Consider the following 12,363-nt stretch of genomic DNA (forward strand, 5'->3'; position numbering starts at 1 on the left):
GACTTCAGTGGGTTTTGTGATTCCATCATATGGCTCGATCACCACCGCATTACCTCTGAAATTCCACAGGCCATCCTGCATCACGCGTTCCCAGTCACCTAAACAGAAAAATTGCATAGTATAGAGGTTGTCCTCCAAAGGGCGAAACTTCACATCATGGGCCAAGTCCCAGGCAGCACGCATGTTCTTGAAGAATCAGTATTGACTGTACGGCTTGTCGATGTGAACCCTGGCCACCGCCATCCATCTCACAGCTACTGGTGGCGCTTGCTTTTCATCAAAGACGACATCGTCGAGGTCCTCCTCACGAAGCCCTAACTCAGCCATCATCTTCTCCACCTCCGATGCGGTGTTTGACCCAGACGCCTTATCCGCCTTGGATCTCATCCCGCAGCCAATCTTGAACCCTAGTCCGAAAAACAGATCGGACCTTGCGAACCAACCCTAACTCTCCTCTCACCCCTAGGTGTCGATCAAGGCCGGGCAGCGATACCAGATCGCCCCGTGATCAGCCCGAACCAACAACCGAGGGGGATCGGAGGAGGGAAGCAAAGATCTCGACGGCGGCGATAAAATCGCCTCCGGGAGGAAAAACCCTAGCGAGAGGGTGTTCTTGATTCATTCATGAACTCTAGTTTTGCACGTTGCTTGCTGGGCCTAGTCCTGTTTCATGATCCCACTCGAACGGGCCTCGCGACGAGCCGGAGGCCCACCCGCCTTGGCGTGGTCAGCCCGGGCGCGTCCGACATGTCGAGCTCCTCCGGCGCCATGCCGTCCGGCAGCTCCCAGTCGAACAGGCGCACCAGGTTGGCGAGCGCGAGCTCCACGGTCGCCAGCCCGAACTGCATCCCGGGGCAGATCCTCCGCCCGGCCCCGAAGGGTATGAACTCGAAGTGCCCGCCCCTGAAGTCCACCTCGCTCTCCAAGAACCTGAACACACGGAACGGCTAAGAAAATTGACACTTCTGACGGAATACAGTGCCGAGGTTGCTCACCTTTCGGGGAGGAATTCTTCGGGCGCGTGCCAGGAGCCTGGGTCGCGGTTGATGGCCCAGGCGTTGACGAACACCCGCGTGCCCTCGGCGACGTGGTAGCCCAGCACGGCGGCGTCCTGCATGCACTCGCGGGGCAGGAGCAGCGGCACCGGCGGGTGAAGGCGGAGCGTCTCCTTCACGACCGCCTTCAGGTAGGGCGCCGTGGCCGCGCCGAGCGCGTCGGCCTTGGCGATGCCGCCGGCCGATGCGGCGGCGGCGGCGCTGCGCACCTCCTGCTGTAGCCTCCGCATCGCCGCGGGGTTCCTCATCAGCTCCGACATGGCCCATTCCAGCGCGATGTATGTCGTTTCCGTTCCCGCCGCGAACATGTCCTGCAGCGCGTGAGCGAAATCCATAACCACATCGTAGATGATGTGTGGCACAACCATCCTGAATGTTCCCCACCGCTGGAATATGCAGCTCAGCGGCGTGAAATGCTGCTCTGGACCGGGCTCCGGGCAGCATGTGCTCAAGAGCTCCAAATTCGAGCCAAGGCTAAGGGTGTTTGTTTCCAAGGACTTATTGGTTTAGGGACTTAAAAAGGTCCTTATAAGTTCCATCTAAACCAAGCAGGAGAACTTATAGGGACTTAAAGTGGGTATTTGAAACTTATGAAATAAGACTATCAAGGAGGGACTTATAGTTGTAATATAGTCTTTTAGTTCATGTTAAGTCCAAGGAACCAAATAGATAGGGACTTTTTAGGGACTTGAGATTTATATGTTGAGACTCAAAAAGTGTTAGGACTTATGAACCAAACATGACCTAAATAAAGGTGTCTGAGTTCAGAGTTCTGTCATAGGTTCCAGTTTACCACGGGCTGAATATTTTTTGAAGAAATTGTTAGGGTGCAGGTAACTTTGCTGTTACTGTACTAATTATCAGTTACCTGAAATTTCTTTGGCCATCAGTCAAATATATGACCCTCCATGATCCATCCGTTGCTTTGGATTCGGCAAGACGGCAACTGTTGCACGGCCTGCACAGGCCCGTCGCATACTGTTGCATGGCGAACACCTAGCATCAATGGCGGCATCTTCTGCTGCAAGAGGCAACCGTCGCCGATGCTTGCGGGTGGAGCTGCGACGAGTCTGTCTACTCGGTCGTCATTGCTGAAGGTGACCGCAACACGATTCATGTTGCAATCAATGACCAAAAGCTCATGTCGCGCAAACCAGAGGTGACCACAACATGGCCCGTGTTGTAATGAGTGACCGCAACATGGGTCCAGTTGCAACAGTGACCAAAAGTCCATGCTGGAGATGATCACAACGTGGTCTATGTTACAATAGACGACCGTGACATGGTCCATGTTGCAATGATCCGATAGGCTATACGGAACATATCAAATGGCTAGCAAGTGACACTTAGCGTCATTCTAAATGTAAAGTGCGGAAAGAAACTTACATCTAAGTCTAAATAAGATGAGGCGAAGGCAAATTGGATGAAATTATTGATGGAGCTTGTGAAATTGATCGTGCTAGTGAAACTGTTATGGAATTCCTCCTACACTTGTGAGAGCAAGACTACCATGGGCCTCTAGAATACGTGTGAGATGATCGTCATTACTATTTTGTATTTGTGGTGGGAAAATGGTGCGGAAGGAGAAGATTCAAGATGCTACCCAAATTTTCATGGGCGCCGCTATGCATCGGCCGGCGAATGTATTGGAAACATCCGCCGCAAAGTGCTTCGTTCAATCAGCGCCCTGACAGCCGTCGGATCTGACCATCGTTCACGCGTGACCACCTCTTACTTCCTGCAACAACCCTTCTGTTTCGGAAACAGATTCCCCTGTCTGTCATCCTAACACAGCTTTGCCCAGCGCGACGCTTCTTTGACGTTTTCCTGCAACCGGAACTGTGTTTCTGAAACAAGCGTCATGTTGCAATGTTTGACCACTCCTTCTCTAACGTCGGGCGCTCCTACGGCGTTGCAACTCAGGCTATGTTACTGAAGCAAGACCCTTGTTACAGAAAAAAAAACCTTCATGACCGAAACATTTCTTTTCTTTCTGAAATAAAAGACATGTTGCAGAAATCTTTTGAAACAAGTCCCCAGTTGCAGAAAAAAAACCTTCACCACTGAATCGTTTTTTCTTTCTTTCCAAAACTAGTCCCGTGTTGCAGAAATCTACTGAAACAAGACCATGCAAGAAAAAGAAAAAGACTGGCCGCGCGGGCTCCTGCAACTTTAAGTTTATCATAAGCTATGAGCTTCAGAGAAAATCACAGGGAATCCTAGAGAAACTATGAGCTTCAGAGAAAATCACAGAGAATCCTAGGGAAACAATGAGCTCCGGAAATTCGGAAATAATACAAAGATCGTGCAGCTTCAAGTCCCTTTGCATGACATTACCAGTGCTGAAATTATGTAAAAAAAATCCTGCAATAGATCCAAATCCTGCAACCTAACTACACCGGCGACCACTCTCCAACAAACCAGCCATCTCCCTCCTAGTCGCACCGTTCTCGTCATCTCGGTGGTATGGATCTAGCGCCCCGGGGAGAACCGCAATGAACACCTACAGAATCACTAGAAATGCGGGGGAAAGGGAGGGGAGATCTCAGATCCATACCTGCTGGAGTCGACGTCGGCCATCGCGCTGGATAGGCCCCGTCGCCCAACGCCCTGCGCCGCTAGCCCTACCGCCCTCCCAAATCCAGAAGCGTCGCCCTCCCAGTCAATGGAGCTGTCAGTTGCAAGAATGCTGGTTCTGAAACAAGGGTTCTGTTTCATAAAAACCGACGTGCGTGACGCGGAAGCAGGGACACTCTCGTCCAGCCGATCAACAGATGATCCAACGGACAGGGAAACGGCGGACGCGGCGCGCGTGATCGGTCGGGTGAATGTAAGCTTTTCCCAATTTTCATGGGGATTCTTGCTCTCACGGCTAATTATGTTTTTTGCTTCCTCTCCAAATACTTGCATTGGGGGCTAGCGGGTGGATTCGCACACCTTTGGATTTTATGATGCTTAATTAATGTTGATGCATCTTTTGATCATGACTTGCGTAAGTCTACGACTGGGGCTGTCTTCAGGGATGAAAAAGAAATTTTCATTGCACATGGAAACTAGAGAGTTTTTTTTTTTTTTTTGAGGGAAGGAAACTAGAGAGTATATTGGTGTGCGGATGTTCTGATCTTGGGCGCTCAGATTCGCAATGTCCCTTGCGCAAAGTATGAGGTGCAGTCGACTCTGATAAGAACAACTTACCGCCAATAGCGACTTGATGATGTCCCTGCTCAGCTCGAACCCGTCCTGCCCGTGCCCGTGCCCGTCCTCCCGCAGTGCCAGCAGCACGTCCACGAAGTCCTCCTCCTCCTCCATGCCGGCACCGCTCCTCGCCCCCTCGTGTTCAACGACCACCTTTTCCAGCAGCTCGTCCCACCGCCTGAAGTTCCTCCACGCCCTCGCGCCGCCGCCGGACAGCAGCGCGTCCGCCCACGCCAGCGCCGGGAAGTAGTCGCCGACGCAGAACCCGCCCAGCAGCGCCGTGTTCTCCTCGATCAGCTCCCTGAACAGCTCGCTCCTCCCTCCTCCTCCCTCCTCCTCTCTCGACAGCCTAGCCCCCGAGACCACCCGGCAGATCACGTCGTTCGCGAATCGGTACAGCGCCCCGCTCACGTCGACCACGGCGGCGGCGGAAGAAGAAGAAGAAGCGGCGCGGTCGGCGACGGCCTGGACGAGGGCGGCCACCTCCCGCTCTCGCATGGCGCTGTGGCGGCGCGACCGGGCGGCGCTGAGGACGTGCTCGGAGCAGAGCCGGCGGACGTGGCGCCAGTGCTCGCCGTGGGGCGCGAAGACGAGGTCCCGGAAGCCGTAGGTGAGGATCTCGGCGGTGCGGAAGTAGGGGCGCGTGGCGAAGGCGTGGTCGTGCGCCCGCATGAGCTCGGCGGCCGCGGCCGGGGAGGAGGCGACCAGCGCGGGGACCTGGCCGAGGCGGAGCCGCAGGAGGTCGGGCGCGCCGTGGGCGGCGGCGAGCGCGCGCAGGGCGCGGTGTGGGAGCGCGCCCACCTGGTGCAGGTTGCCGATGACGGGCAGGCCGCAAGGAGCCGGAGGGAGGCGCCGCGCATCGGCCCCGCCGTCCTTCTTCCCGAGGCAGAGGAGGCCGGCGAGGAGGAAGGGGAGGAGCAGGAGCAGCGCGGTGAGCTCCATGGATGGTGTTTGACCCTTTCGACGAGCTCTGGAAGCTGACTGTTAATGGCGGTGGCGGTGACGGGCCGGCGGCAGTCAACGTCGCCTTCGCTTTCGGGAGTCGCTTGCTCCTAGTCCTAGGTTTGCAGTGACCTTGGATTGGAATCCCATTTGTATATGCGTCTTCTTTTGGAGCTCTGGCACAGAGGATAGACAATGGAGTATGGACATTGTCGCCATTCGGAGGTCACTGAGAGTGGACTGGCATCTACTGCTTTGTAATGGATTACAAAATGTGCCAGATTAATCGATTGTTTAACGTCAAGGTGCGTCATCTGATGATGATAGGCCGACTAGGTTGACGAGAACGAAAAGAAAAGCCGCCGGTAGGTCAAGTTCTGAGCATGTGCTCATGAGAAGTCCTTTGGAATTATTATGGGTTACGTCAAGATCTAGCAATCCCATTTGGATCTGCAATGATGCAGCTGCATGGTTCTAGTTATATGTGCTCCCTCAGTCCCGAAATACTTGTTGGAGAAATGGATATGAGGGTGTTTGTTTTTAGGAACTTATTGACTTAGAGACTTAAAAAAGTTCCTATAAGTCCCATCTAAACCAAACAGGAGGGACTTATAGGGACTTAAAGTAGGCATTTGAGACTTATGAAATAAGACTCTCAAAGAGGGACTTATAGTTGTAATATGGTCTTATAAAAACTTATAAGTCCCAGAACCAAACAGGTAAGGACTTTTTAGGGACTTGAGACTTATAAGTTGGGACTAAAAAAAGTTCTAGGACTTATGAACCAAACAGGGCCTATATGTAGATGAATTTTAGTTCTAGATACATCCATTTTATCCATTTCTGCGACAAATAATTCCAGATGAATTTTAGTTCGAGATACATTCATTTTATCCATTTCTGCGACAAGTAATTCCGGAATACAGCAGTTCCAGAGAACGACCTCTGTGGCTCACTGCTTTATGTTCAAAAAATGGAAAGAAGGAAATTGTATGTTCAAAACTTGGGTCCTTGGCCATTCTAATTATCTTGCCCAGAGACGTATATATAGTATTAACCGATGTAAGCCCCAAACTTCTTCTGTACCAAAGTCTCAACAATTACAAGGGGCGCCCAGCCGTTTTACCTTCCCAGTCCTACAGTCAAAACCTAAGGAGTTCTATCCGACGAAACAATGGAGATTCTTCCCTTCCCTTCCCAGGTATAAAGCATCGAGGCACCATGACTTGACCAATGTTGCCTTCAAGCGTCTCATGGGCTTGAACCCAGCTGCAACCATCACCAGGTCATGATGTCGAGCGGAACGATTCTGCGCCCCTCGATGATGACCTGAGCGGAATGCCATCGGCGGCAGACCTGAGAGGAATTCCTTCGGCGCCCCGGGGTGACCTGAGAGGAATCCCATCAGCAGCAGACCTGAGAGGAATTCCTTCAGATTCATACGCATCCTCGTCCGCGTGTTTCGGAATTCGGATAGGTAAATTCTGTTGGAGACCTGTCATGCCAACAAGGGATAATGAGAAATTACACATAGGTGTCATTTCAAGTGAAAGAAGAGGATGCTTAAAAAGGTCAGAAAGGGAGGAAATGTAGTCATACCATCCACCATGTCTTTTGTCTTGTGAAGCAGAAACGTCCCAGAAAGGATAGTAACAAAACCACACATTTCCGTGACAATTTGAGTCGGATTTTGACGATCCCAGTCCTGCATGCAGTTATAGTGAAACTAATAAATGATCCCCAGCATTTTCAGTGGAATCAAATAAATGATCGACTGATGCACCACTTGACAATCAGCTTAGCGGATAGAAGATGTGAGGTGTTATTATAATTCAGAAAATCATCATCGTTTAATAGATATTTCTAAATCATGTTGTCAGACATTCATACTTTATCCTATTTTGTCCTGTTGACATAACCACCTCATCCTCACAATGAAGGCAGGATTCCATGAGCATTGCAACTATAGTCCTGGCTCTTGACAACATAAGCTTACTAATTTGAGAATTTTCAAACACAATGATAGGCCGTCTAACCCTTACTATGAGTGGATCTGGTTCAAAGCCCTTACTATAACTGAATTTGGATATCAATCAGCCAGGCAACACCACAGCTAACAGGTTTACTGTAAAACAATCAGCCAGGTAAACTTGAGTGATTGTTGTAGTGATGGCTGCAAGGTTTACTGTGACAAGGCCAAAACCTGAGTGTTCTACGAAACACAAAGATTGCAAGGTTATGGATAGAATATTTTGACACGTGGTACAAAGAATAACTCAGAATTACTTCAATGCATACTAGTGCTAGAAGCTAACTCACTAAAGTACAGATTGACATCTACTCCCTCTGTTCCTAAATATAATAAGTATGTTTTAGCATTTTTCTGATTCGCATGTATCTAGACCCATTTTAATGTGTATGTTCACCCACTACATTGAAATTATCTAAAACATTCCCAAAATAACTAAGATCCCTGGATCGATTTATTTAGTCAATATCGTTGTTTAAGACGGAGAGTAAAGCAAAGCTTGCTGACAATTACATAAGTATATGGAGCTCCAAAGCATTACCTTGAACATTATTACACTAGCCAAAATGGTCAACGAAGTAAACATTGTATAATAAATGGGCGAAACAACTGCAGTATTGAATGTGTCAAGGGCCTGCAGAAGTAAACAATACCAAGCTGAACATAATGTATAACATAATACACACATATAAGATATCAAGTTATCAACATAGCAACAATGCTCTTCAGTCTATGCTACCTGTGGAAATTATTCTCTTAGAACACCCATAACTGCCAACGAACATAAACATCGATCATACCTTGTTCAGATAGTTCATCTGTGTTACTATGCATGCAACCACAACAAGTGTGAAGAACCATGTTTGTGGATAGACTAGCTGATTCATCCCTGAAAACGTCAGCTTCAAGGCTATCCCAAGAGCTTTGACACTCATGACCTGCCAAACCAAACAGAATAGACAGAAACATTAGAATCATGACGGAGTTTTTTTCTACCAACTATCTAAGTATTAAGTGAATACAAAACAAAAATTCATGAGGTGAAAAGCATACCGACAGAGACCCAAAAAGAGAACAGATACCAATATACACCATAATATGTGTCTGACCATACTGTGGGACAAAATGGAATATGAGCACGAAAGCTGCTGTGAGCACAATGGCTGCATAAAGTAGAAATCCTGCAACATAGAAGTTTAAGCCTTAGTATTGTTGATAAATAGTACTCCCTCCGATCCAAATAATGATTCACAGTACTATGCAAGCATATAGAATGCAGAATAAAACCTGGTTCGGTAGCAAGATCCCATACTTCTGCCACAGACTCAATTTCACGTTCCGCAGGGGCATGTAGCACAATTGTTGTCGAACCCACAACACAAAGAATACACCCGAGTACACCAAACATGTGCAGCTTCTCCCGCAAAATGATACGTGCAAGAACAGCACTGTAAGAGAACGTGCCAAAAGTATCAGAACTACTGAAATATAAGCAATACAAGATTTCAGTGTATCAAGTTGTAAATCATATCAAATTTAGTCCGTACCTAATAATTATGCTAAGTGCGCCAAGTGGAGTGACCAAGATAGCAGGGGCAAAAGCGTACGCAGCAAAGTTAGCGATTTCCCCAACAACCACTGGAAATTGTACATCGTTAGTACCACCACATACAGTAATGGAAGCAAAAGACTATGCCGGAACCAAATGTCTCTCCACTGTTTCAAAGGAAATACCTACTTGTTATCAGTCCTATCCACCACAGTGGCTCAAGCAGGTAAGAGTAGCCACCAACACCTGTTCAAATCAACAAAGTAAGCATAGACACTGGAAAAGGTTGAAATGTAGCTGGATGACAGAAGCAACATTTTCAGCACGACATTTGCACGATACGCCACAGATGAAACAAGGAAAATTTAACCTAGGACAGGGCATATGATCATCAACATATGCTGAATTTTATCATTGTTATTTTTGAAGAAAAAAGATATACACTGAAGGTTTAAGGGATTCAAGCTAACAGAAGGGAGTCTATTGCACACATTTTCCCGTTGCTTGCAACAAATAACATGAGTGAGTGAGAATTCATCTCCCTTGTACAGTCAATGACTGTCATATTTCCGAGACACGGATGCTGAACGTGACATTAAAGGTGCAGGAGCAAGGAAGAAATGCAAGGTACATCAAGCCATCAGCCCATCACCACCGTGTCATCTGTTGTGCTAATCATTGATATTGGTGGAACAACATCAAGCAAAGCTCAGGAACCGTCTCAATCGGAGCTCAACAACCAGCCCGATCCCCAATGCGCCTACTGCCCCAAAGTCCTACCTATCCAGGGTCCAGCACAGGCCCCCACCGACAGCGAAAGCGAGATCCGAACCTCGCGCGGCTCCGCGCGGATCTAGGCTAGAGACCCGGCCGGCAGCGCGGCGAGGCGGCGGCGGCACGGGGAAGGCACCGCGCTGCTCGCCAGGCAGCGTGAAAGGAGGCGGGAGCGTGCGGGGCGGAGAGAGAGGGGGGAGGGAAGAGAGGCACCTGCGCGGACGCCGGAGGCGCCGGCCTTCTTGAGGCCCTTCTTCTTGACGATGAAGCTGGCCCCGATGAAGAGGCTGGAGGAGACCGCGAGCAGCAGGCCCTTGATGTTGTCGGCCGACATCCCGGTGTAGGACACCACCCAGCTCCCCAGCCGCTCCCCGCGCATCTCGGAAACGCCGGCGACACCCTAGCCCGTCCTCCTCCTCCTCCCCCTCCTGCGGCGGCCGCGCATGCGAGATCTGGAGAGGCCGCTGCCCGGTCGGTGGGACTGGACTGGGATGGCTTGGCTTGGCTTTCCGCCGCTGTGCTGCTGCTCGGCTGCTTCTGGCCTATGTGAGCTCTACGCGGGGCGGGGGAGTGGGGAGGAGAGGGGAAGGTATCGCGCGCGGGCGGCAGAGGCCGCGGGACAAAAACCACCAAAAGACTGCGGCGACGACGTCGTCGAGAAGGAAGCGGGGGCGAGGGGGAGGGGAACGGGCGGGCGGTCAGTCAGCCAGTCCAGGAGGCGGGCGGGCGTGCGTGGCTCGTGCCGTGCGAGCGAGCTACTCGGTTTTTTGTCCGGAGCGTTGCTATACACACGATCCTTTTCAGCCGATGTTCGCACGATGTGGCAAATCCAACCATCCATGGGTATAACAAAGCAAAGCTTGCCCATCAGATTGTCCATCGTCTCAACGTCGGGCATTTAGTATCGTGCGTCCAGTAGTTCCGTTTTGTCCGCTGCGGGTGCTGCCGTGCTGTGCTGCGGTGTGGCTGGCAGCGGCCGACGGATGTGCGCCGCACGGCTTTTCTTGGGAGCCAAAACGCGACGGATTTCGCAGCTTCTGCTGCCCGGACGGACGGACGGACCGGACACGCGGTCCAGTTCGCTGCACGATTGATTTGCAAAGTAGACGTAAGGTTGGTTTGTGGCGGCCCTAATGCGATTTGCTTTTCCGAGGAAAACACTTTCTTTGGCGCAACGGCGTACCGCAAATAGTTTGGTCACACGCGCCCTGTCATCTTGATTTGATCTGACACGTGTGTTAGAGCACCACTACAGGGACAACGTTTTGGGCTAGTGATTTTTCTTTAAAAGGCTAGTGTTCCACTGTCTTCTTCAATACTATGCGTACAAAAAAATGTTGCAGCACGCTTGCTCTTGCTCCTTTGAAACTGCGCCATGCATCTTGGTGACTAACTTCACTGATTTGATTTTCCAATTTATAGTACAACGGTTTGGCTCCATTGTTTAATCTTTTCACCTCCTGCCAATAGATCTTGGACTTTAATACATCCGTTATAATTTCCTTTTATTTCCCTAATCGGCGCACACTTCTTTGCAGGTAAGTAAATCATCTTTACTGGAGATCAAGCTATTAGGCTATAGGGGAGAACAAATGTCATTCCCTCAAAAAAAAAAAAAGAACAAATGCCATACATGCCATATTGTAACATCAAGTTTGTATAGGTTTGAAAAGTCAAAGTTCCTTTGAAAATTAAAGTATTTATGTGGTTTGTATATAAACAAGTCATTTTAACTAAAGACAATTTGGCAAAATGCGACTAGACACGATCTACAAGATGTAGTTTTTGTGCTCAGGATGAATCCATCAAACGCCTCTTTCTTGACTGCTCTTTGGCATAAAAATTGTGGCGGACGGTTCACATAGCCTTTAATATTACTCATCCGAATACTATCAGCACGTTATTTGGGACGTGGCTTGACGAGATAGATTCTTAAACAACAAGACACATTCGTGGGAGTATGTGCTTTATTATGGGCAGTCTGGAACTGCAAAAATGATTTGGTGTTTAACAGAACAACAAACATTCATTTTTTGCAGGTTATTTTCCAAGCCACTGCGTTGATCCATATGTGGTCGCTACTCACTCCGACGGAGGCCAGGGAGCGTATGGTTACTGGATCTATTTGATGGGAGATGGTAGCATGAGATATTTTCAATCGGTTTGTATGGCGGTTATGTAATAGAATAGACAATTAGTTTTCCTATCTTTCTTATGCCAGCCGGTTGTGTCTTTATTTCTCTTTCTCTGCTCTTTGTGAGCATTTTTCTTTCTTTTGTTTGAGACATGATGACTTGTGTTGAACCTTTTTGCTTATCAATAAGTATGGTTGATACGTCTCCAACGTATCTACTTTTTCAAATATTTTTGCCCTTGTTTCGGACTCTAACTTGCATGATTTGAATGAAACTAATCCGGACTGACGCTGTTTTTAGCAGAATTGCCATGGTGTTATTTTTGTGCAGAAATAAAAGTTTTCGGAATGACCTGAAAATCAACGAAGAATATTTTTGGAATATATAAAAAATACTGATGAAAGAATCAAGGCCAGGGGGCCACACCCTGTCCACGGGGGTGGGGGGTGCGCCTACCCCCTGGGCGCGCCCCCTGCCTCATGGGCCCCCTGGTGCTCCACCGACCTTAACTCCAACTCTGTATATTCACGTTCAGGGAGAAAAAAATCAGAGAGAAGGATTCATCGTGTTTTACGATACGGAGCCACCGCCAAGCCCTAATCTCTCTCGGGAGGGCTGATCTAGAGTCCGTTCGGGCTCCAGAGAGGGGAATCCGTCGCCATCGTCACCATCAACCTTCCTCCA

The 12,363-nt window shown here is 49.3% G+C and overlaps 2 protein-coding genes across 2 annotated transcripts; both read right to left on the minus strand.

Moving 5' to 3' along the window:
* LOC119302444 (cytochrome P450 71A1-like) lies at positions 1 to 5,439 on the minus strand. The gene is made up of 3 exons (XM_037579510.1): positions 4,251 to 5,439; positions 996 to 1,366; positions 1 to 930 (listed from the first exon to the last, which is right to left on the minus strand). Exons 1-3 carry the CDS (start codon positions 5,190 to 5,192, stop codon positions 669 to 671), a joined length of 1,575 nt encoding a protein of 524 aa, XP_037435407.1. The 5' UTR covers positions 5,193 to 5,439; the 3' UTR covers positions 1 to 668.
* Positions 5,440 to 6,105: 666 nt separating this feature from the next.
* On the minus strand, positions 6,106 to 10,246 carry LOC119280211 (probable magnesium transporter NIPA4). The gene is made up of 9 exons (XM_037561143.1): positions 9,758 to 10,246; positions 8,960 to 9,016; positions 8,769 to 8,859; positions 8,509 to 8,669; positions 8,275 to 8,402; positions 8,022 to 8,159; positions 7,763 to 7,855; positions 6,792 to 6,897; positions 6,106 to 6,687 (listed from the first exon to the last, which is right to left on the minus strand). Exons 1-9 carry the CDS (start codon positions 9,921 to 9,923, stop codon positions 6,479 to 6,481), a joined length of 1,149 nt encoding a protein of 382 aa, XP_037417040.1. The 5' UTR covers positions 9,924 to 10,246; the 3' UTR covers positions 6,106 to 6,478.
* Positions 10,247 to 12,363: the final 2,117 nt, after the last annotated feature.

This window comes from Triticum dicoccoides, chromosome 1A (genome assembly GCF_002162155.2).
Source record: "Triticum dicoccoides isolate Atlit2015 ecotype Zavitan chromosome 1A, WEW_v2.0, whole genome shotgun sequence".
NCBI lineage: Eukaryota > Viridiplantae > Streptophyta > Magnoliopsida > Poales > Poaceae > Triticum > Triticum dicoccoides.